The 25,474-nt window shown below is 36.7% G+C and overlaps 1 protein-coding gene across 3 annotated transcripts in view; it reads right to left on the bottom strand.

Moving 5' to 3' along the window:
* CHL1 (cell adhesion molecule L1 like) overlaps positions 1 to 25,474 on the bottom strand; it is a 79,426-nt gene that overhangs the window by 42,255 nt on the left and 11,697 nt on the right. For 2 of the 3 annotated variants that reach the window (XM_060109948.1, XM_060109950.1), the window contains exons 4-9: positions 15,864 to 15,986; positions 14,637 to 14,807; positions 13,640 to 13,687; positions 11,720 to 11,840; positions 6,960 to 7,144; positions 124 to 255 (exon numbers count right to left, since the gene is read on the bottom strand). In XM_060109948.1, coding sequence (XP_059965931.1) covers positions 124 to 255; positions 6,960 to 7,144; positions 11,720 to 11,840; positions 13,640 to 13,687; positions 14,637 to 14,807; positions 15,864 to 15,986 — 780 coding nt within the window. The remainder of the gene's footprint in view (positions 1 to 123; positions 256 to 6,959; positions 7,145 to 11,719; positions 11,841 to 13,639; positions 13,688 to 14,636; positions 14,808 to 15,863; positions 15,987 to 25,474) is intronic. The other variant, XM_060109949.1, reaches the window with a different exon arrangement.

The following is a 25,474-nucleotide window of genomic DNA, read 5'->3' as shown; positions in this document are numbered from 1 at the left end:
AGATCTGTCTTGTCAGTCCAGCCACTTACCAACTCCACTTTAGCCATAATGAGGGTGTCTAAACACTGTGGTCCAGCAAACCACTGCCTTCAGCATGGCCTCACAGTTGGGGTTTTCACTTACTCTCAATTGGGAAACCATTGACTCTCCACTTGATTGCGGGCTCAGGTTCTCCTTCAGACTCACACAACAGGATACCACTGCTCCCAGTGCTATACACGCCACTCTGAGGTTTCTTTGTCCAGCGAGGGGGCTCTGGAAATAAACTGAAGAGCTCATCAACATTTTCTCGATCACAGAAGGTCCAAAAATGTTAAGGGCTGTATTTCTAGTATGCACCAGCAGATGGCAGACACAACAAAGTGTTTCACAGTAGCTGTTTTTCATAAATGTTCTCTAAGGCAAGACGGGCATTGTTTTTGCCTGGAATAGGGTTTGTGTGTGGTTATGTGCTTTTATGTGTGTGTGTGTGTGTGTGTGTGTGTGTGTGTGTGTGTGTGTTGCAATCTGGAATCTTAGCATGTGTAATAAAGTCAACACACTAAAAGTAGTTACCTACAGTCACTGTATTTAGCTACACAAGTATCTATCTCATTACAGAAAATGAAGGAGGGGTAAACGTGAAGTTTATTGAGTGCAAGACATCTAAAATGGCTGATATTCAAGAAATATATTTTGAAAATTTTTTAATGAAATTAAAATGTTCAGCCGTTATTTTAAGTATTTCTTAATTAATGACTCTATAGCATTTATCTGTCCATATGTAATTATCTATCTTAAGAATTTGGGAGACATTACTTCCTAGAAATTTTCTTTTGCAAGGGGGTGGGAGAAGGAATCCTAAAACCAATATTTACCTTTTTGCCTTCAAAACAATGGAGGAAAAGATAGATTTAAATCATATACTTGCATCTTTCTATGCCTTAATGCTCCAATCTTATAATTCTAAGTGGTGTGTTTCAGTATAGAAGGAGACATTCTTTAGTGCAAACATTACTGTCATGTTTTGTCACCTTAAGTATATTAATATGTCAGGAGTGAAGAAAAGATTCATATTAGAGCGTGGATGGTTTGGATAATTTGATTTCAGAGAAAACTGCACAATACCGGTAGGTAGTAATTCCCATCAAGTGTTCCTTATTTTCCCCAAGACATTTCTGGATTTCCATTTTTAGTCAGAAAGGAAAGTCTTTAAGATACATATATGTATAAAATGAAAAATGTCATTTAAACAATTTTTTAAGGAAAAGAGGGATTATGTGGGGGAAAAAAAAGTCTATAAACTCACCAGGGAAAACAAAAATATACAAATATCCCTGGCAAGTTTAAGTCCGAGCAAGAGACATGGCTTTGTAATTATTCAACAGGGTGTGGACTTGTTAAATTCCAAGTTATATATGTGTCTTCATAATCTACAATTTGTAAATATTTAGTCATTTAGTTTAAAATGCAGTAGTCCAAATTATAAACTGCACATGACCCTCCGAGGTGAAGGGCTTTAGCTTTTGTGTGTTTGTCTGCATTTGTTATGTGAGTGTTACTTTCTTTTGGTCTTTTCATACAACCACAGTGAAATTAAACATTTGAGTTAGAGAAAAAACATGAAATTTTTCTTATTCACAGTAGAAAACTAAGACTATGGCTTTCAGAACATGTAAAAATACAGGAGATCATGGGGATATAATATATAGCATGGTGACTATAACGGATAAATAATACTGTACTGTTTATTTGAAAGTTGCTAAGAGATTAGATCTTAAAAATTCTCATCACAAGAAAAAAAATTATAACTGTGGTAATGGATGAAAACGACACTTATTGTGCTGATCATTTTGCAATACACACAAATATCAAATCATTATGTTGTATACCTGAAACAAATGATGTAATATGTCAATTATATTTCAATAAAAATAATAAAGGATACCATGTAATTATGACCTTTCCCTAAATCTTTATGAATAATAAAATCAAGATTTCCATTTCTATTCTCATCCTACAAATTTCATTAATCCTTCGGTATATGTATTTAGATCTACTACTGTTAGATCTTAGGTAAAGGGTGCTTAAATGACCATCTTTTTTTTTTTTTTTTTGCGGTACACAGGCCTCTCACTGTTGTGGCCTCTCCCGTTGCAGAGCACAGGCTCCGGACGCGCAGGCTCAGCGGACACGGCTCACGGGCCCAGCCGCTCCGCGGCATGTGGGATCCTCCTGGACCGGGGCACGAACCCGTGTCCCCTGCATCAGCAGGCGGACTCTCAACCACTGCGTCACCAGGGAAACCCTTAAATGACCATCTTATCCAACCATTTCACCTTACACATGGAGTACTGAGCTTTGGAGAATCATCTAACTTGCCCAGGGTCACCAGGAAAAGAAGCCCCGCTTTCTGTTCTTGCCATTCCATGGACCTGCAAACCTACTGGGTGATCAGCACCGAGACGCCGACGTAAACGTGGTGTTATTTCTAACTCATTACTATTTCACTAATTTGGATCACAGATAGGAACCAAGCCTAAATAGCTTTACCAACTTTCACTCTGTGCTTCGAAATCCACGCTTCCACAACAGCTATCAACTGACTCGAGGTTTTGCATATCCACTAGAAATCATCGTTAAACTGTACCTGAACCCCTTCTCATAAGCTTTGTTTATAAATGTTTGGAAATTTGTTTTTATGCTTCTCATCCCTGTTTCTCCTGAAGAATGAAGCTGTTCCTGAGCAAAGGTAGAATTGGCCATGCAACGTGAAAGGGACTTCAAGCCTGTCTTGTTCAGAGCATTTTCTTCTTGGGCCTGTCATGACACTGCTCTCAATTCCAGCCCAGACTGAGAATCTCACAACTGGGATACGTAGTGAGAGCACCTAGACTAGATCACCAGATTAGTGATCTCTGAAGAGCCACGGCAGAATTGTTCTCTTTCTGATGACTCCTCTGCTTTGTATAGGGGAACAAAATCTGCCACCCCAAAATATTTCTTTGGCATGCAGATTATTTTGAGCTGAAAACAATCAAGGCCCAAAAGACTCAGGAAGAAACTCTGACCTCCCCACTAACCGCCTAAAATAGTTTAAATAGAAGGCCTGTTTCTGGAAGAGAGCTACTACAGAAATATCTGCCAAGAACATGGGCTAGTTGTGGTAGGGGAAGCTCTGCAGGGCCTAGAGATTAGAGTCCACTCTGTGTCCCACTGTCTCTGTCTGGCCCAGCAAACATCTGCGTACCAAACATTTGCTCTTCCATCTCCAGTCTTCCTTGGAGATGCTGTCCTGTCCCCTTCTGAAGTCCCAAACATCCTCTTTTGTCTTTAGCTGAAGATGGTATTGAAGATGAGGCTTTGGCCATTTGGGTGAGTTACTCAGTTTTTCTGGCTCTCTCCCATGTATACATATTATTACACTTTTGTTTTATTTTCTCCTGTTAATCTGTCTCATGTCAATTTAATTCTTAGATGAGCCACAACAAAATAGAAGGAAAGAGGAAAATTTCTTTCTCCCCGACACTGGCACAATGAGAACAGATGCACGTGGGGTAATTTTCAGTTGAACTGAAATGACTGATCCCTAAAGACTCCAGTGAAAAAGGCATAGAGAAAAAGGAAGGGGCCTTGGACAAGAGGGAATCACTGACTGCTGGTCATTCATAATCTCATAATTTCATACCTTGATTGAACATATTTACCTCGTTGCTACTTTGTTGACAATAGGACGCATGGTGAGCCTGAGGACACTGGTACAGGACAGGAAATGTCTGGTGGCTGAAGTGAGGCTAAGGGCATGCAGGGACAGAGAACAGATTTTTCCAGAGGTTGGAACATGCAACTCTATTCCTGACAGGTAAGATCTATTTGAAAGGATGAAAAAAGGGCTCAAGAGAGAAGAATGATTAAAATGGAAAAACTCTTGAGAGAAAACAACATCATTGAATCCCAGTCTTTTATCTATTATCCTAAAATCTATGGTAACGGATGAAAACAACTTATGTTGAAACTTAACTCATTTAGTCATAATTGTAAATTAAAAAATAAGATGATAAATTTCTCTCACACTGCTCAAAACTGAGATGCAAATGTCTGAACATTTAGAATGTGATAAGCAAGCTAATTAGAGATGTTTTTCACTAGACAGAAAGCAAAATAAAACAGGAAATTTGGTACCTATGAAACATACAACACAGGTTATTTTCTTATAACAGATTTCTATAAAACATCTATATCCTAACAAATCAAAAATTATTAGGTTCAGCAAACTTGAATTTCATTGCAACATTTTGGAAATAAATTTATTTGAAAATGAGCCTTTCTTAAATAGATCAGTGACTGAATTGCATTTGAGTTCATGACATCTTTTTAAAATGCAGCATAATTATGGGTATATAATTATGTATAAATACTTTTCTATTATACTTACTAAGTTTCAAAAGCCTTACATGATAATAATGTTTGTGCTGTAAACTTTTGTACCGTGACTTTATATAATCAGTGGAAATGCAACTGTGGTCATACTTTGATTTCTGGATTTAGAAAGTTTTAGATACCATTTTAATAGATCTCTTTTCATTGAATGTGTAATATTATATTTACCATGGATTCCTAGAAAGGATAGATGTGCCTCATCAAGACATCCCGGCTGTTGTTGCTTATACATATCATAGGATTTGAAAGTGCGGTTTGTTTTCCTATTTAGAATGTTGTAGCCTAAATTACAGAGTTTGATTGTGTTTAGTAATAAAGAAAAAGTATCACAGATATAGAGAATACAGTAAAATACATGCTTTTACTTAAGCACAATGAGTGTTTTTAGAATGGGCTAGATTTTCAAAGTTCACGGTAACACTGCTCTTTTCCTATATGGCTAATCCTTGTTATTTAATTTGAGTTTCCAAGCAAGAGACAAAGAAAGGGAACGAAGAAGGTGCAGGAAGGCAGAAGAAAATTGAATGAAAGTGAACTCAGCCGTCCATATGATTAATGAAGGATATATTTACTGCTTTCACACTTAACAGAAAAAAGACTTCTTGAGCTCAGTTTGCTTTTCACTCGCATGGGTGAAGAAAAACTCCTAAAACATACAACTGAGGGCACATTTAGTAGTTTCTCATTAAGGATAAAGGATTAAATGTTCCTCACAAAAACATTATTTACATCTCAATAGTGCTAATAGCTGTTTTATGAATAGTGAGGACAATTTGTTCGGGAAAACTATATTCCTTTGGAGTCCTATAGTCAACATTTTAAATTGTGTAATTAATTTTACATCCTTGATTTATTTTTTCCTTTTGCAACCTTTGCAGTTCTTTTGAAAGCTTCAGTCTTACAGTCAAGAAAACCATGGCCAGATTGTTAAAATATTCAGCTACCGTAGCAATGTTCCAGCCATCTGGAAGGATTTGTAATAGTCAGCAATTCGGAGTATGAGCAGCTAACAATGAGACCTGTCTGGTTCCTGGGTATGTGCTGGCGGAGGCGGGGTGCTGGTCAGGGGGTTACAGAAACACACCCCTGTTGCATGGTATAGCCATATTATGTAGAGGCATCAAACGATGACTAAAATTAAGAGAAAAAAATAAATCTCAAACTCTTCCTCTCTGAATTTCTTAGTGAACAATTTAATGTCAGAGGAATATGTCACTGTTGGCAAATGTTGCTATTTATCCACAATACTAGGCTTTCTCCTATACAGGTTTTGCTTGTGTTGAAGGGAAACGATCTTCTCATCTTTGGTTCTTCATTCCTCCTAACTTAACCAATCACACACATTGTGAGGGAGGTCTTGGAAATACACTGCTCTTCCAAACAGCGGCATGATTACAACAGTTATCTTCACATTTACTTGTGAATATAATTTGTGTCTGAGTATTTTTTTTCCACTAATTAAAACAGTGGGCGTTTACTTAGGCATTCCTTGTGCAAAATGAATCTTTAAGAGGTGAACTTTATTGGAATAAAAATGGAAGCCTTAGAGCACCAGTTCACTAAATGGAAACCTGAAGGAGACCATTCCTTTCAATAGTTAAGCCTACACAGCACTAAATAAGTACAAATGCAGTAATCACCCTATTAATTTGATCAATACAGTCAACCACACCATACACAGAAACCTCAATGTGATCAGAACCACAGAAAATAATCTGCTTCAATCAAATTCATAGGATGACTAGGTAACCTTTATATCTGCCCAGCAGGCAGAACCCTGCTATCTACATATTGCGGCTTACCTTCTTTTTAAATGGTGACATCATCACCTACTTATTTCTATGAGTACAACGAACAAGAGCCCAACTTCTATTGCTCAAAAGGCTTGTTTACAGAAAGATGATTTGAATATAACGTGTTTTTCTGGACCTTTTGACAGAGAAGTAACACGCCATACTGTCTATGTTTCTTTCCCCATTAGCAACATATTAAACATCATCTGAACCCAAGATATGGACCTCAAAATAAGAAAGAACTAAGACAATCATTTATCTGACTCCCTCAATTCATTGGTGAAGAAATGGAGGTTCAGAAAGGTGAAGTAAATTGGTCAAGGACACAGGACGTTAATGACAGGACTGGGAAAGTCCAAGGTCTCTTCCAGGCCCATCATCATACTTTCTCCCATGGTAAGGCTTACTTAAGATTTATGCAGTGTCACATGTATATTAAAATAAATTTTTCTTTTCATAATATGATGATATACGAGATTAGGTTTAGTGACTATTCAAATAAATAATGGAAGTCATCTGTGTTCAGTCCCTAACCAGAGACCTTTTCTTGTCATTTGTCCCTTCTATGTGGTTTTGTGGGGTAAATGACAAACCTGATTAATTGAAGTGTAATATATTCCATTGCTCTCTCTAGAATTTAAAGTTGAAACAGCTTACCTGTTTTAACATATATGCATTAGAGGTTGACTACATATGGATTCCTTTTTTTTTTAACAGAAGAAAAATAAATCAACGTGGGAAACGTACCTTCTACTATAACATGAAAATCATGAATGGCTGATCCCAAGAAATTGTTGGCTGTGCAGCGATAGTTTCCTTTGTCCCGGTAGGAGACATTCTCTATCTTCAAAGTTTTGCCATAATTTTCTTTTGTTTCTCTTCCCTTTGGTAAATCACCTCCCATTTTGTTCCAATCAATCTGTGGAGTTGGTCTGTGAAACAATACATAAATGATAAACATTTATTTTAAGTGAAAAATAAAAAGTAAAGAAATCCACAGGACACATCCCTCACTGTGGTGCTTTTAGGTCTGCACTCAAGAGTTCCACTGAAAAACATCAGGCTTCCCAGTGCACAGACCTGCCCACCACCATCCATGGTGAACATCAGGGTTGGATCAAGTCTCTTTCATTGCCAGCTCCTTCACTAAGTTGCTTCCTCAGAAATCCTCTATTTCCTCCACGGAGAGGGCTAACTCCATGTAAGTGTTGAATAGATATGGTTAGATGAATGACAGATTACTGGACCTGTAGAAATATTACAAGGCATTTTTCAAGTGTGCTATCTCCCTGTGGGTGGTTTGAAAGGGCCAGAAATAACGGCCTTCTTCCCTAGAAGAGTTTGAAAAACACGATAAAGTAAGGCCCAACAGCGAGTAGCGGGAAACTGTGGTACCCCCTTTAGTCCTTATGAAGCTGACATTGGACAATAAGACTCAGATGTACAGGCCCAACGTGCTGTCTGGAACAAGGAATAGCTCATTATAGGGCAAGGTGGGCTCTGCAACACAGACCTGGCCACCCAGGTAGCTTTCCACCCTGATGGGGGAATACACCAATAGAGGAATGAACCAAATCTCCCTTGCTTAGAAAGATTAGATCACCCAATCAAAACAAACAAGTGATAAAAGAACAAAACAAAAACCAAACTGATAACTTGTCACACACCAACACAGTAACATTTTTCCACCTTATTTGGGTAGAAAACAAGAAGGAGGAATCAAGCCAGCTGCATTTAAAACAGAAAAATCCCATCTCATGAAAACCAGACAATTGGAAGAAGTGGGACCCTCTAGACTTTTGGATTTAAAAATGATGTGGAAAACACTGATGCCTGATTTTAACTGATGGAGTTTTTTGTTTTTTGTTTTTTTTCTTTTCTCCTCTTCACTCGGGCTATATGACTGAGTGGAAGACACTTCTGTTGCTTTTATTGATGATTTTTTTCCTTCCCACTATATTTCTTTTTATCATTAATACCTGAAAGTTACTGAGTATGTTCTAAATGTGATCATTATTATCATCATTTTACCAGTGAGGATTCTAAAGTTCAAGAAGTTAATTTGTTTCAAGTCACTGGGGTAATAAATGACACATTAGAACTTGAATTTGCCTGACTAAACTTGTTATTTTGATCAATGTGTTCTATTTTATTTGTGCTTTTCCAACTCTTTTATTTTTTTCCTTTCTAACCGTGTATTCTTGGAATATAGGCTTGTAGGCAACTTAGTTACTAGTTAATAATTGAACAATTCATATTGTTTGTGTCAATTATCTTAAATTGTATTGTTAGGCAGTGGTTAAACTAATCCAGTTATTATGCAAAAAATATTAGAGGTAAAGATGAAAGTCTTTTACACACATCTAGTCTCTTCCCCTTCCCTCGAGGCTCAAGTACTTACCAGCCTTACAGATCTGGAACACTACCTTTTATTTTACCAGGCTTACAGTACATGACACACTTCTGCAGGAAACAGTAATGATGCTCAGGCAGGCAGTTGTGAGAGCATGTTAGCTGTTGGCTTCCTGAGCACACCACCCAACAGGATGCATAACCCACGCCTCCTAACTGCTTGCTTTGCACGCCATCTGTCAAAATGGCAATTTGCCAAATTACAGGCTGCTCTGGACCTCAGTTGCTCCAAATCAGGAGTTTTTCGTGAGTCCATGCTTTAATAGTACAAGCATCTCACTTGCTGTAAAATCTTTTTTTTTTTTTGGTTAGGCCTTGGAAACCAGTCTGATCCTCTAATACCTATTCTTTGAAAGAACGGGATAAAATGATTATCTGTAAGTATCATATGACTATGAGACATAATTCATCTCAGGACACATCTATACCATTGCAAGAAGGTCCAGCGATATTCTTGCTAATTTTTTTCTTTCTTTTTTTTAATTTAATAAGCATTTACTAACAGCACTAGAACAATAAATTTTTGAAGGAAAATATATTGCTTAATCCATTTTTATACATAAATATACACCATGTCATCATCTCAAGCTTTTGTTCAGGTCTTTGCCCAGCCAACTTTAATTCTTATACTTCCTTTGTTTGCAAAGGAATCGTACCTAGCTTAAACTCGTGAATTTACAAAACAGAGAGAAAAGAGAGAAAATTTGAGCCCAACAGTCAGCAGAGGGAATTTGCCTTTAATCCTACCGAAGCTTTCACAGGGTGTGACTGAGTGTGCACTGGCCCATGGATATGGTCTTTCCACTGAGGGACTCACTGTCTGCACTTCTTCTGGGGAGGGAACACCTTTCTTTTCTTTTCTGAATGAAATTCACAATGTCGTTTTAACTATTCTCAGTTTCCACCTTACAGAATCTGTAGAATCTGAACCCTTCAACCTTTCCCTGTGAAAGCCTTCCCATTTTACTTAATGGTATCAATATTTTCATTATTAATAGCCATTTTCTGAAACATCTACTATAACTCACTTCTTTAGATTCAGGGGTAATGCCATCCTTTGTTCACCTGCCTTTAACTGAACAAAACAGTTCATTTGGTTGAAATATGCCAAAGAAGTTAAATTTAGAGAGAGTTTAGGGTTCTGGAGACAAATAGGATCAAATTCCAGCCTCCACTTCATACTAAGTGTAGAGAGGTGAATTCAACTCTCTGGCCTACATTTGCCTAACCTGCAAATGGGAATAACTGTCATGAGAAACAGTGAGGATAAAATGAGCTAATGTACATATGTCAATGCCTAGAGGGGTGGGATAGGGAGGGTGGGAGGCAGACGCAAGAGGGAGGGGACATTGGGATGTAAGTATACGTATAGCTGATTCACTTTGTTATACAGCAGAAACTAACACAACAATGTAAAGCAAATATACCCCAATAAAGATGTTTAAAAAAAATGAGCTACTGTATGTAAAGGGCAAAACACAGTGCCTGACACATAATAAAGAGGACAATGTCCTCGTTATAATTATATTTGTTACAGCAGTTTAAAACTTCTAAGGAGAAAATTTTTCAGGTACTCTAAAAGTTTTACAATGTATCACCTTCACCTGAAAGGCAACCGGATCAGCCAGGATTCCCACCCCAAACCCACAGTGAGTAAGAAGAAACCACTTCAGATGAAACTCTTCTGACAAGGCATCAGGCATCCTCAAGTCCCCAAAGACAACACATATTGACGTTCACTTTCTTCTTCTATATTGCCTCATGACATTGCATTTTCCAAAAAGCACATGAGAGCTTTTCTATTATATTGAAGACAATCCATGCAGTTGCCGGCACACTCAAGAGGTAAGTTATAGCATTTGTGAGAGATAGGAAAAAAGGTTACTGACATATTCTCCCTGCCCGAAGAGTCAACCAAGAATAGTGATGAACCCTGAAAGAATTTAATTTCTACCACTATAAACCCATATGAATAAGAACAAAAGAGTAGGCAGTTACCAACATGATTCAAACTGAACCTGAGTCTTTCATCTCCTCACATAATACAGAGACCAAATTCCCAAACAGAGGCCATGTCCCTGCACGTCTAATTAATTTACGATCATACACTTTGGCAATTTAAGACAGGTAAGCAACCTGAATATCTCTGCTGGATGGAAAAAGAAATTTACAAAGCTTAGGGGTTGTAAAACCATTAAAATCTGCTCCTTTTCTTCATAATCCAATTTAAAACCACCCATTCAGAATATACACTGGATTATGAATGAGAATGAATTTCAAACTCTAGTTCATGAACCAGATGCCCAGCTGTGCAAAGCCCTTAGTTTACAAACTGATTATGTAAACTTGGGTGCTAGTATGGTGGAATGCATTTTCTCATGGTATTCCCAATCACAGGGATGGGTATGTTGTGGTAAGCATAGAAGGATGATGATAGGAAACAAGTGACCTTGTATGACCAAGTATTAACTAAGATGGCCCTTGTTTACATTGACTTACGGTAGTTACTCAATAAAGTCACAATTTCAAGAGGTGACCAAGCGAAGACTCATTAGCCTTTACTTGGAGGATTTGGAAGTGTACTTCTTCAGTCGTGAAAAAAGTTTGGTTCATTAGTTCTGATGTGAAACTCTCTTAAATTGCATGATCTGGACCTGCTTGTGTGCAAAGGACAGGTGGGTGAAATAATAGATAAATAGGGCTCCGTGGAACCTGAAAAGACATTAACAAGCAGGGGCAGGACAAATAATACAGCAGAGAGACACAAACCTTGCACTAATAGTGATGGGCTGACTCCTATCAACCTCATGCTCTAAGGATGGCATCCCACTGCTGACTGAGCCAAGGAGAATGCTGTCACTGACACCTCCATTCACACTTTCACCAACTGACAGAGAGATCTAATTATAAATCAATCTCAGTCACAGCCTGAAATCTGTAGAGTGAAGTGCAGATTACTTTCTCCAGGGATGTAGTAACAGGATTTTTTTTTTAAGAAATCAGTTTTAAAGATGCATGCAGGCACACCCTTCACTGCTACCTTATTCTTTACAGAACAGAATGGAAAAAATCAGGAACGGGGTCAAGTTACTCACAGGCCTTCAGCAAAACACTCGAGCAGCAGGGTGTCCCCTTTGAGGATGGTAACCGAAGACTCACTGCCACTCTCCGGAGAAGGCAACAGTAGTCTGGGTTTCCTTTGCTTGATTGAATTCGCTACAAAGCAGAACAGAAAAAGCTCAGATTTTTTTTTTTTCAAACTAAGAAAAGTAAACTCCTTTGGCACTCAATCTTTGTTAAAAGATATTTAACCATATGGACCTATGTGTGTGTATGTATATTTACACACACATTTCAATTTATTTTCACACATTTACTTCACATGTATTTCACACATTTTAATATATTCCCATTTAAATAGATTCCACTCATACCACGAAGCATGGGTTGCCCTTCAGATGCATTAAGTAAGTGTTGCATCAAGTTTTATGAAGGTTATTATTTAACCCACATCTTCAAATTCAGAAGTTCAAACACTGTTCAAGATAATTAGTTTCTTGATGAAAGCCCTTAATTGACAGTCAATGGTTTTATATTCTACATTTTAATCATACCTATTCATGTTTGATGGCCGTGTGTATTTTTCTTGAATTTAAATGTGCCTAAATATTTGACAAGCTTCCTGGGCCCTGCACCCAGAAATTCTGATTCATGAAGCCTGTGGTGCACACCAGGCATCTATAAATTTATCAAGCTCTTTAGGTGACTCTATTTGCAGTCTCAGGCCCTCAAAGACAAACACTGTTGTAGGAAAGATTCAGAAGCATTCTCAGTAACTGGGTAAGGAATGTTCCACTTCTTATTTTCCTAAGAATACTTTCAAATACAATGGAAAATGAGGAAACTTCCATTTTCAATGCAAACTTTGATTTCATTTCCAAGTGTTCACACAAATTATGTTTCACATCCAATATCAATGTAATTTGATGTGATATGCAAAGAGTAAACAGGTGACGTGCTGTTATCAGAGTAGAAGAATGAAAGTTACTGGCAGCTGTGTGTACCTTGCTATAGCTTCCTTCCAAGTGTTTATTTCTTGAAAAATAATTTTGCACATGTAGTATGTGCAGTGATTTTTATTGAGTGCTGGAAAGATATGACAATATATGTTTGTGTTATTGACCTCAAAGGAAATGATGTTGGCCATATATACCTAGTCAGTCCATTTTCAAACTGAGGGTGTACCAAGAGGAGCCCTCATCCAGCCCTGCCTACGTTACCAGTGTATTAGATATCTAAGTAAGCATGGAGGGTTCAATGCTGGTGCCAATTTTAAAAGGAATATTTGTCGCATTCAAACAAATGATTCTTTTCTTTACAGAAAAACAGCCTACTATATAATTCAGGTTTACTCAGGCATCTTCCATAGAACACTACTGTGGTAAGTGTTCTATGGGAAACGAAAAAAAATAAAAACCTTTTCATAGAAAAATGAGTTTGGAAAATGCTGCAACCTATATTCTTTCTCAGTGAGTCACAATGGACAGTTGTATATTAAGTACTCCAAGAGGTCTTGCAAAGAAAATAACCATTTAACTTTCTTACACCCAACGCTTTCCCTATGTCTGTTACACTCAACCAGTCCTTTTTCCTTTTCTTCGTGTAACAGCTCTGAACCAAACTGCTGATCAACCATGAGAGACATTTTGGGAGACCTATACTAATTACTCCATTAAAAATTGTTATATATGTGTATTTACTTATGTTAATTATATCATCTATAAGTATATAGGTGTATTTATATAGTTATGCATTTATAAATATCACTCCTTTTTACATATATTTAATGGGGACGGGAGAAAATAGAACCCTCTACGCTAAGGAGTTTCCTTACTAAAAGTATTAGTATTTTAATAAACTCACAACGGTATTAAAGGAAAAATTCAAATTCTAAGATGACAATGAGCTACCGTAGGTGAAAATAAATGTCAACATTCTGCACGTCATCAACTTACCCTTGGAACCAATTTCTGTGGATGAACTCGAGTCATTAGCATGCTTTACTGAAATAAAAAAATGGAAGAAAAAAACTCACAAACATAATGGTAGATGCAGATATCAAAACAGAATGAAAAGCCATAGTTTTCTCTTAGAAAAATTACAAAATGAGATATAACCATGCTTCACTAGAAAAGCACCTTTGGGGATATAGTTGAAAATATTTATAATGAGCTTAATCTTGAACTATTACAGATGAAATCCAGGTGGAAAAGATACAAATTATAGCTCCATTAAAGAGAACTGAGGTTGCCAAAGGGATGCTATAGTGAAGCCCTGGCATAGTGAATCTACACACAATGATGAAAAAATTATGAACCAAATTAGACAATGGAATGGTCATGCCAACTTTTGACTCCACCAGAGCCAATTACTCAGTCAGTGAACTGCTGGAGATTATCTCCGCCCTTTGAATCTATGGTTCTTTCTCCCACTAATAAGGACTGTTTTTAAATGTAGGAACCCAGACTGGCATCTGCAGAATTAACTAGGAAAGAGGAGCAATTCAAGTAAGTTTGCCAATTTGGGAAGGACAAAAAAGCTTGATGTGATAAAAATTGTAATACTGCTTCTTTTTATTTTTGACTCTATTCTTTTCTCCCACATTGTCAGCCTGCCGGTTTATCCAAAATCACAGATCCAGAGCCTGAGACTTGCTTAGAAAACCCTGGAATTTCCTTGTGTATTTCACCCAGGGGAAATGACTAGACCTTCCAGACGTCAAGTGAAATACATTTGTACTGTGAATTGAGATTTGATTTTCTGGATGCAGGAGACAGAGCTACTGTCGATGTACAGCTGCAGATGCCTCTTTCATTGGGATGACATGTCTAGAGTTGAACTAAACACTGGTGGAAAATATCAACCCAGCTCTAACTGGCTTCAACCAGAATAAAATTATAGACACATTTGTATCCCCCATTCATGCTGGCATGATAAATTATTTGGACTTACAACTGTTAACTGTTAGTTTCATAGGCATTTTCTGCACAATAGTCCTTAATCTTGGGAATGCAGCAAAGCAACAGTAATCATTCCGACTGTCTTTTTCTTCCACATTTGCGAAGTACAGATCTCCCTTTTGGCTCATGTATACTCTTTCATCTTGTTCGATGTGTTCCAATTCTGGAAAAGAAATATCTTGTCATTAAAAGGGGCAACTGTCCTTTATCATGTCTCATCTCCTTTTTTCATTATCCTTTCCTTTATATGAATTTTATTTTATTTTTCATGTCGGCTCTTCCTAGTCCTCTCAAGTCTGGTCTTACTATAAAAGCAATTAGTGAGTAAGAAGTAAAATACAAAAAATAACAAAACCCTCGGGAGTGCACTTATCAGTCTGGGCATTCTACCTCTCCTGATAATACATGACTCTACCTGTGCTTTATGGGTCTGCACTGGCTTATCTGAAAACTGGTCCAATTCAGATAATGGCCTTATTATTACTCTCATTTTATTAGGATCATATTTCTTCAAAACAAATTTCCACAAAAGTGTGTCTGAGATATTAATCTCTCTTCCATGGATACAGCCTGGAAAGTTCTAAGATGAATGGAATCTGGAACTTTGGCTGCAGCCAAAAGTAGCTTCTTTTGCTTTCTTTCAAATGCTGTATGATTATTATTTTTCTCTGTGGGACACAATGGGAAAACATTTAGAGAGCCCTGCTAAGGCAGATGCCAGAAGTAGGCTTTACAAGAAGCTGGAATTCCAAATCAAAAATTGGTAAAAGTTTTTGACAAATTAAACACAAAAGTTAATACTAATTTCTATGTACGTCACTGTATGAAGTGGGCACAACATTATTAACAGAGAAATTTAAAGCTAGCAACACAGATACAAGCCATCCTCAGTTTTGACATGGATAATATCCCAAAGGTAACTAAGTTTTTTGGAATACAAAAAGCATTTCCTTCATAGACATACTTTATCATATCAATAAAATAAATCCTCTACTCTTTCCAGATATGACAAAATCAAGAAACATATTTAGTGGTTTTCTAGTGCTTTCATGTATATTTAGAACTTAGAGAAGACAACAGATAGAAATAGTTTTTAAAATCTACTTGATTTCACATTGACAACCATATATTAATTTTTTATCTTTAATTCCAGTATGTTATTTTACATGATGCATGAAATTAAAATGTCCCCTTATGCATTCAACAGAACATTACTTACCAATATTCATCCAATAAATGTGTAAAGGTGGGAGGCCTTTGGGAGGGTTGCACGGGAGGACAATTGGATCGCCCTCCTCCACTTCAAGAGGGTCAATTTTTTCTTTTGGGAATTTTGGAACATCTGGTATAAAAAATCATTTAAAGACATTATTTAAAATTTATGTTACAAGTAATGTTTTAACGTTACAAGTAATATCTTAAAGCATTCTTCTTTTTAAAAATTAGAGCATTTTTAATAAATTCAACACCCCAAATCTTGGTTCTCGTATCTCTCCTGCAGAGGAAAATACTGTTAAAAATATGTGGTGCATCCTTATACAACCTTAAAAATATTTCTGCATCTGTAACTGTAGACAACAAATATTTTTTTGCTCTGACATCAATAAGGCAACAGTTTGCTGGTGCATATTTCTCTGTGCAGACATGTAAGCTGTGAGTCACAGGAGTTGCTCGTTTTAAGTTTTGATAGATAAGGAATCTTTTTTCTCCAAACACTGTGATTTATTTTTAGGGAGATACTTATTTTCTGTCTTTTGCTTTATTGTGAAGCCCTTGAATGTGATTGGCAAATATTCCATTCGGAGCATAATCAAACTAAATAAACAATTCAAAGCCCACGTGGGGAATGGTACGAATGCAATGAAAAGCCAAACATGATCACTATATGTTGCAAAGAAAGTCATTCACATTGATATCACTCCCAGTAAATGAAATATTAAGTGAAATGGAATTGATGTAGGAAAGGAGAGTTCGCAGTATTTCAGCATATTGTTTCTTTCCCATGCTGGAATCAATGTCCTAAAAATCAGTGCATTGGGACTATAAGTCACAACTGGGCAGAAGTTGAAATCCGACACCAATGTTTGATATTCCTATGAAGTTATTTATAAAATAGTTTTAGGAATATTCAAAATATATTCTGCCTCAACATTATTTGTACCTTTCAACTTTGTTATGGGAATTTGCATTATAGAATTACTCAGACTCTGATGGACGAGAAGGACCTTAAGAAGGTATTTATAACCTTCCTGACCTCATGGAATTTATTAGCAGGTTTTCCATCTCTGTATTTCATTCTTAAATTATGGTTCACAAAAGATTATCATTATTCTTGGGAGTCTAAAGATATACTCATTTATTGTAAAATTTCTTCTTGAGAAGCTTTGTGCAGTTCCTGTATATTTGTTCCCTTGCCCCTCACCCCCTAACCTAACTCCTTAGTGATTGAGGGAATTTGCTGACATTTCTTATCGATGCACTAGCTGGTTACAGTGAATTGCTTTTTGTCTAAATTGAAGGACCTTTCAAGGCTTAACACTGCAGGGGGCAGTGTGGTTATTACACTGCTTTTGCCAGTTCAAAAGGCAGGCATCAGTCATGTGACAGTCCTCAGTGGATTCCCTCATGGTCAACTCATTGTAACAGATTTCTCCTGGTGAGTCTGGAAATACATCTGAGATGGTAAATATTTTGGAATCATCCTTTTGCTCTAGGTAGCATGAAATTTCCAGCAAAAAATGGGAAAGAATGCTGAGTACATTCCCTACCTTTACCTTGTAGATAAAATATCATTACCACCTATTTGGTAAAGACTTAGCTTTGACTGACAAATGTTATGCAAGTCATTTTGCAGAAAGTGTACCTTATGCAAATAAAGTAGAGTAACTTACAAAACTAGTATGTACCCTAAGCTCCAAATTCAAATCACCTTTTACCGAAACTTGCTATAACTGAAGCCCAGTGTTTGTTGGTATTGAAGTTAGCTGTGTTGCATGGCAGTTATTGAATCTGTTTATATACAGATACAAGCAGCAAAAGAGGAAGGGAAACATAGATTAGGAAATGGAAGGAGCATGTAATCCTGTTCTATAACCAGCAAACTTTACAGTGCCAAATATGAATATACAGTTTTCTGGGTGGTATCTATTGTAAAGTAGCTAATGAAGTTGCACAAAGCCCTAATTGGAGAGCCTCCTCTTCAGTAAAAATTTAATAATTCAAACAGACAGTATTGCCAGTGAAGCACTATCATCCTTGCATTAATTAAATCTACATTATAAAATTCTAATTACAAAAATGTAACTATGTTATTCAACTGGCTTCCAAGGCATCAATAATAAAAATAAAATAAAATAAAAATTAGAAGTCTACAAAACCTTTATCACCTACCATAAATCTTTGGAATAGCTTTAACCAAAGATGAAATTAATACCTGGAAACAGGGAAGAATATTTATATATTTAATAATTTCAGGTCTAAGAATAAACACTGTAAAGGACATAAATTTGTCAGGTTTTCTTAAGTCTTACTCTTTGACTCTGAAACTATTTAGCGAGTCTGATGCAAAGCTAAAAAGTGAACATGTTAACATCCACAGATAAATGTGAAATTTAATTACTCCAACTTAACAGCAGGCATGAAGTTGACCTTAATTCAAATAAAGAAATGAGTCTATTTAAAAATAACTCCAACCAATGACTGTTGCTAATTGTGTTTCTCTGGTATAAACATTAGCATTGTTGAGTCTGGACAGATGCAATACTTTAAAAAATGAATTGTAAACAATTGTTTTTCTTTTGCGTGAGCCAACTACCCTGCTTTAGCTTACCAAAACATTTCAAATGAGTGCTCCATCATCACCAAAAACAAAATCATTTAATTGTGTTTCAGTAAGACTGGACTTGACCATGGAATGATCTCTTTGCAAAGGGATCAGAACCAACTTCTACATAAGCATCTACCTAAGTAGGACTTTAAAAATGTTTGGAAATCCCATAATAATCAAGTCTAGATGAAGCTATGAACATTTTGTTCCTATCAGTCTACCTGCATCAAAAAATCAAGCAAATCATAGCACTCATATCTTTACTGTTCTCCAGTAAGTTTCCACATTTACTATTCAGTGTAGCAGACAGATTTCTAGTAACAACTCCAAAGGTACAATTTCCTGAAAACCCATCTAGCATGAAAAACCTTTCCTAGAGACAAAGCAGCTGCATGCTAGTCTTCTTATTGGAGCTATCAACACATGGCAAACCTGCAAATACAAAATCTCTAGGGGCTCTACAACTTGAGGTGCTGACAATTGGTTTTGAAACTCATCATCTTAATTCTTTCAACTTAATATACTGAAAAAAATAACATCTCTGTACTTGAAATACAGAAGACTTCTGAAAAAGGTATTTTTTATCTATAGGATAGCCTACAGGATAAACTAGGCTCTAGCCCAGACACTAAAACTAACGACTATGTAGCTTCAGACCAATATCTTTACCCTTCTGTGCCCCCTTTTACTTTTCTCTGGCATCCTAGAATCCTTTCATCTCTCTGGGGTCCTCAAAAGTCTCACTAGTTTAGAAATTTCTTAAGAGCAAGCTGTAGAGTCCCACCATTCCAACACACTTAACAGTAAAGAACTGTAATGAAATGGCATCAGAGTAATTTAATTAAATACAAATCTTTCTAACAAATCACTTCAATGAAAAGATACTGGTGACTTAACCACCATCAAGTTATGTAAACTACAGATAATCTTTCTCTGGCACCCAAAGAATAAAATCAAATCTCCCTATATTCTCTACCTCTCTGTGAGTCTGATAATTACTGCCAAGGTATGTTCAACAAAGAAGTAAAATGCTTTCTGACTCATCTAGAAGATGTGTCAAAAGAATGATCAAAGCATAGGCAACACTGTGTAGCATCGCGTTATACACGTGCTCTGGAGCCAGCTGCCTAGGGCTGAATCCCGGCTTCATCACTTACTATGTGACCTGAACCTGTTACTTAATGTGGTTCAGTTTCCTCACTCATAAAATGGAAACTGTCATGACACCTAATACATTGATTTGTGTCAAAGTTTAAATAAACAATTTCATATAAGTCAATTAACATAGTGCCAGGCACTTAAAAAACACTCAATATATGTTGGCTCTTATTCAAATGTTTTCACTTTGCATGGTACACCCAGCCACATTGTATGGAGATGAGATGGGAAAAGGGACAAAGGGCTTTCCTTTGCTGCTGTTTCCGATTTTTCGTGTAGCCTATATCATAAAAACTTTTGCAATTTTATGTAACTATTTGGAATTAATTTTATTAAAGAAAATAGGGAGGGGGCCAGAGGGAAGAAACACTATGTATTTCATGGAGAACCTATGATTTGTTTAATGAATTATTCTGTACAACCCTTCCTATGCCAAAAAACTTTATCTATTTTGACTTCTCACTGTTTACAGGACTGGCCTGGGGAGCTTTTGAGTGCCTTTCATTTCCCTTGAATGTGCTCTCGGCAAATTGCTTACAGTCTGGCACCATTATCATGAATGCATGCTACTGAGCTCACATGCTGTATCACCCTTAACTCCAGTTTCTGTGTGCAAAGAGATTTAATTGATTCCCATTTCCTGTGGTGTACCCCATTAACCCACTTAGAAGTACAGAGAAATAACATTGCCTTTCAGTCTATGAACTCACACTAAGGAAGGACAACCAATTCAGCCCATTTCATTCTAGTCATTCACATACTCTGATGGATGAGAGCAAAATCCCGGGCCTTAATTAAACCTTTAAAACTCTAAGTTGCACTCTCAACTGAACAAATTGATCTTCTTTGGTTGGTTTGCATATATTAGTAGAAGAAGTTAACATATGCTACTGGACCCCTGCTTTTGCTAGCCCTCCCAAATCAGAGCAGTAAATAGCCAAGATATGTCTTAAGGAAATTGACCTGATGAATCGGAGGAAGCTGTACAAATGTAGAAACCCAGCACATTAAAAATTCAAGTTGGTTTCCATTAAAACAGTATACAGATGATTTCATCCCTAAGCCTGCCATTTCTTACATTACTTTAATAGTGTGTAGATATTGCATTATTACTTTTATTCATTCTTTTATTCTTTAGTCTATGAACTAATAAGTCAATCACTGATAATATGCATTCATGCAGCATCAAGACAATGTAGAGGAGGAAGAATAAGACAGGATGCTATCTTTCTCACTTTTAAGCATCCTGATTAATCACATGACAGTCAAAACACTCTCCCAAACAGTAAATAATGCTTTTAAAATTCCATAGAATTTACACATGGATATTCCTAACATTACTAATTATTGCTAACATTTCTTCTTGTAATAGTCAAAAGTTAGAAACAATCCAAATGGATATCAACTGGTGAATGGATAAACAAAATGTGGTATATCTGTATCACGGAATATTATTCAGCCATAAAAATGAACACACTACTGATTTATCCTACAACATGAACAAATCACAAAGAACAGGCTAAGTGGAAGAAGCTAGATGCAAAAGATCATATATTGTATGATTCCATTTACATGAAATGTTCAGAAAAAAACATTTATAGAGGCAAGAGTCAGACTGGTGATTGCCTGGGGCTGGGGGTGGAGAGAGAGAGCACCTACAAATGGGCACAAGGAATCTTTTGGTGATGATGAAAATGTTCTAATACAGACTTTTAATGATAGTTATACTAAAAATTTTTATGAAAAAAAAATCACTGATTGTGTACCTAAACACATAAAATTTATGATGTGTAAATAATACTTCAAAAATTATTTAAAGAATCCAAGGTAAGGAAAATTAGTATAGGCTAAGATGGATTAAGAATGCTAAGTGGAGAAGGCTGATCTGTGCCCTGAAGGATGGATAGTACTGAACAGCCAACAATAATGATTACATCCTTTTAACTCCACTGACGTCTGTCATAACGGAGGCAAGAAAACAGCTCACCTTCTCCCCAGACCCACTCACCACACCCACAGGATTTAAGTTTCTTGGTACAGTCTTTGTTTTGTTCACTGCTGTATCTCAAATTACTAGAAGAGTGTCTGCCACATGAAGGGAGCTTAATAAAAATCTGTTGAATAATTCACTAACTCTCCATGCCATATCTTGGAAAATCCATTTAGTTAAATGATTTTCCCCATGTTTGAAAATAGCACGTTGTGTTTGGTTGGTTGTTTTTCTTTTACTCTTTCTTTTTCCAGCAAACTCAACTGCAATTTTGTTAAAAGCAGAAAAGTAAACATTGTGTATAAAGGTCTGTTTGTAGGGAGAAATAACCAGATTTTTAGCTACTGTACTTGTGTTCAAACTTAGGTGGATCAAGCCTTTAAGGTTGGTCTAAAGAAAAGTTTAAGGAAAGAGAGATACAAACTCTAAAACTCAAATTACAAAGTTTAATATAAAAGAAGAATCAATTCTTTACAGCTTAAGAGAAGAATCAACTGATAAAGGTCGTAGGAAGCTTTAAATGGTCTCTGATTTATAAACTCCTAAGAATTGGGGTGGCAGTCCTATTCAACATGTAAATGATTACAGAAAGCTGTTAGATGATGAAGTAATTTCAGGAGGGGCTGGAAATGATGCATAAGAAACCTAATTTATTTTGCTCTTTTCTATAGCAGAAAAGATGGAGCAATTATCCACTACATAGCTCAGATTCATCTCTTAACTACAATACTAACAGATTCTGGCCAGAATTATCCTTACATTGTTCATGTCTTCATTTGGTCTGCTTAGATAATGAGAGAAAACACTTTTTTAAATCTTCATTGTAGAATCTTACACTAAAGTGTGCCATTTCTTTCTCTGCAATACATCTAGCAACTGCCTTTTTCCTTTGTGTCTCCATAGCAACCACTAGAATTCAGGTTAGGGATCACCCTCATGCCTTGTCTTCTACAACAGATTTTTAACATCTCCCTTTCTCTCCCTCTCTCCCATCTTATTTCAGTCAACTAGATATATATTGTATAGTTACAGTTCTATGTTATAGACTATAGTATAGTTATATAATATAGACTGTAAGTATAGCTGTATAGTTACAGTTATATGATTTTATGATTCTCAACCAGTTTTCTGACCCAGAATTCATGAACATTTCCTACTATCATTTCAAACCCAAACTCCAGAGGCCAATTTTCAACCCTGTATGCCACTGCTCTGTCCATTATTATTCTATAATATCACACTTAATAACCCAGGATATCTAATTAAGACAAATCAGTATGCTACATACTTATTAATTTTATATACATTAAAAGACCATTTATATATATATATTTTTAAACATCTTTATTGGAGTATAATTGCTTTACAATGGTGCGTTAGTTTCTGCTTTATAACAAAGTGAATCAGTTATACATACACATATGTTCCCATGTCTCTTCCCTCTTGCGTCTCCCTCCCTCCCACCTCCCTATCCCACCCGTCTAGGTGGTCACAAAGCACCGAGCTGATCTCCCTGTGCTGTGCGGCTGCTTCCCACTAGCTATCTATTTTACATTTGGTAGTGTATCTATGTCCATGCCACTCTCTCACTTTGTCCCAGCTTACCCTTCCCCCTCCCCATATCCTCAAGTCCATTCTCTAGTAGGTCTGTGTCTTTATTCCCGTCTTGCCCCTAGGTTCTTCATGACCTTTTTTTTTTTTTCCTTAGATTCCATATATATGTGTTTGATTCCCTATTTGTAAGGGTGGTATCTTACAATGAAGGGAGCCTTTAGGTGCCAGGGAATGCATTTAAGGGAAAGTCATCTCTGAGCTGAATCTAAAAGAATAAGTGGGCATTATGAGCACTACCTAAAACATTAAGTGTTTCCTCCTATTACAGTACCTCTTCTGTTTTTATATTATAGCCAGAGAAGTGAAAGCTTGAAAAGATTCTTGAAAACAGTCACAGGAAACAGGGAGGGTAGAGCTTTTCTCCCTGAGAAGGTTCAGTGTGCCACATTTTATTTTGAATAGCAATTTTAGTCAATGTAATGATTTTTTTTCATTTTTTAAGATGAAAATTTGAAGTATTACAGAAAACTTGAAGGGATTGTGCAGTGGTACAACCATATATCCACCACCTAAATCTTACTCTTTATTACATATCTCTCCATCCCTCTATCCATTTATTGATATATCTTTTTTTTTTTTTTACAAATTTAATCAGTTATACATATACATATGTTCCCATATCCCCTCCCTTTTGCGTCTCCCTCCCACCCTCCCTATCCCACCCCTCCAGGCGGTCACAAAGAACCGAGCTGATCTCCCTGTGCTATGCGGCTGCTTCCCACTAGCTATCTACCTTACGTTCGGTAGTGTATATATGTCCATGCCGCTCTTTCACTTTGTAAAAGACCATTTATAAAATAAATGTAAAGAAGAAAAGAAAAGAAATACAACACTCTACCTACCACCCATCATAAGAAAAACATAAAATCACCATCAGCTTTCTGTTTGGTGCAGATCCTACCCCTACCCCATTCCATCAGAGGTACCTACCCATCCTAAATTTTGTTATCATCATTTTCTTGCTTTGCATTATAATTTTACCACATGAAATGGTACTCCTAAACAATATGCTATTAATTTTTACATATACTGACCTTAAATAAATAAAATCACCCTTTTTTTCTAAGATTTACTTTTACTGTTCAACATATTCTTAAGATTCATCAATTTTCACTGCTGAGTAGAATTCTTGTATGACTATACCACAATTATTTCATTCTATCACAAATGAACTTAAGTTTTTTCCAGTATATTTTAAAAATACAAACAATGCTACCACAACTATTGCTGGTGCAGGTGGGTAAGGGGCATGTGCACGTGAACAAAGAAATGGAATTTCTGGGTCATAGGTGAGAACATCTTTAATTAAGGAGGCAGTGACAAATATTCTCCACAGTCCAAGCAGTAAACTATTCTCATCAGTGGTGGATACGTGTTTTGGTAGCTGCATATTCCCACCTAAAATTGTTACTCTCAGACTTTGTTATATTTCCCAATTTTGTGGGATCAAATGCTTTTATTATTTGAGTTACAGTAGATCTATTTCTGATTACTAATGATATTAAAAGCATTTTCATATTTTTATTGGTCATACCAGTCTGAGGTGCAAGTTCATGTCTTTTACCACTTCATTTTTTGTTTTTTTCTTAGAGGATGGTAAAATTATTTATAAATACATTAGTATTATCTTTAGTTATATTCATTGGCCATGATTTTTTTTCTGGGTTGTGGCTTACCTTTTCCCTTTCTTCCTAGGGTCTTTTGATGAAAAGGGAATCTAAAAATCAAATGTAGTCAAATTATCCTTAATGGAGATTTAATTTGTCTTGTTTAAGAAATCTTTTTCTACCCTGATGTCATAAACACATTGTCCGAGTCACTTTCTAAGTTAAAAAATTTTTTTTCCTTGCAAAGTTAAGCCTTTAATCCACTTGGGATGTAGGTTTTTTTTTTATTACTTTTTTTTTTTTGCGGTACGCGGGCTTCTCACTGTTGTGGCCTCTCCCATTGCGGAGCACAGGCTCCGGACGCACAGGCTCAGCGGCCATGGTTCACATGACCAGCCGCTCCGCGGCATGTGGGATCTTCCCGAACCGGGGCACGAACCCATGTCCCCTGCATCGGCAGGCGGACTCTCAACCACTCCGCCACCAGGGAAGCCCGGGATGTAGTTTTTATATGATGTGACCTAGGACTTGAAATAAGTGTGTCTCTATGTGGATAATCAGTTGTTCCATACCATTTAGGTGGAGGGAGGCAGGGAGGGAGGGAGGGAGGGAGGGAGGGAAGGAAGGAAGGAAGG

The sequence above is a fragment of the Mesoplodon densirostris genome, chromosome 10, assembly GCF_025265405.1.
Source record: "Mesoplodon densirostris isolate mMesDen1 chromosome 10, mMesDen1 primary haplotype, whole genome shotgun sequence".
Classification (NCBI taxonomy): Eukaryota; Metazoa; Chordata; class Mammalia; order Artiodactyla; family Ziphiidae; genus Mesoplodon; species Mesoplodon densirostris.
The sequence above is the reverse complement of the archived record's forward strand: the minus strand, read 5'-3'. Positions and strand labels throughout refer to the sequence as shown.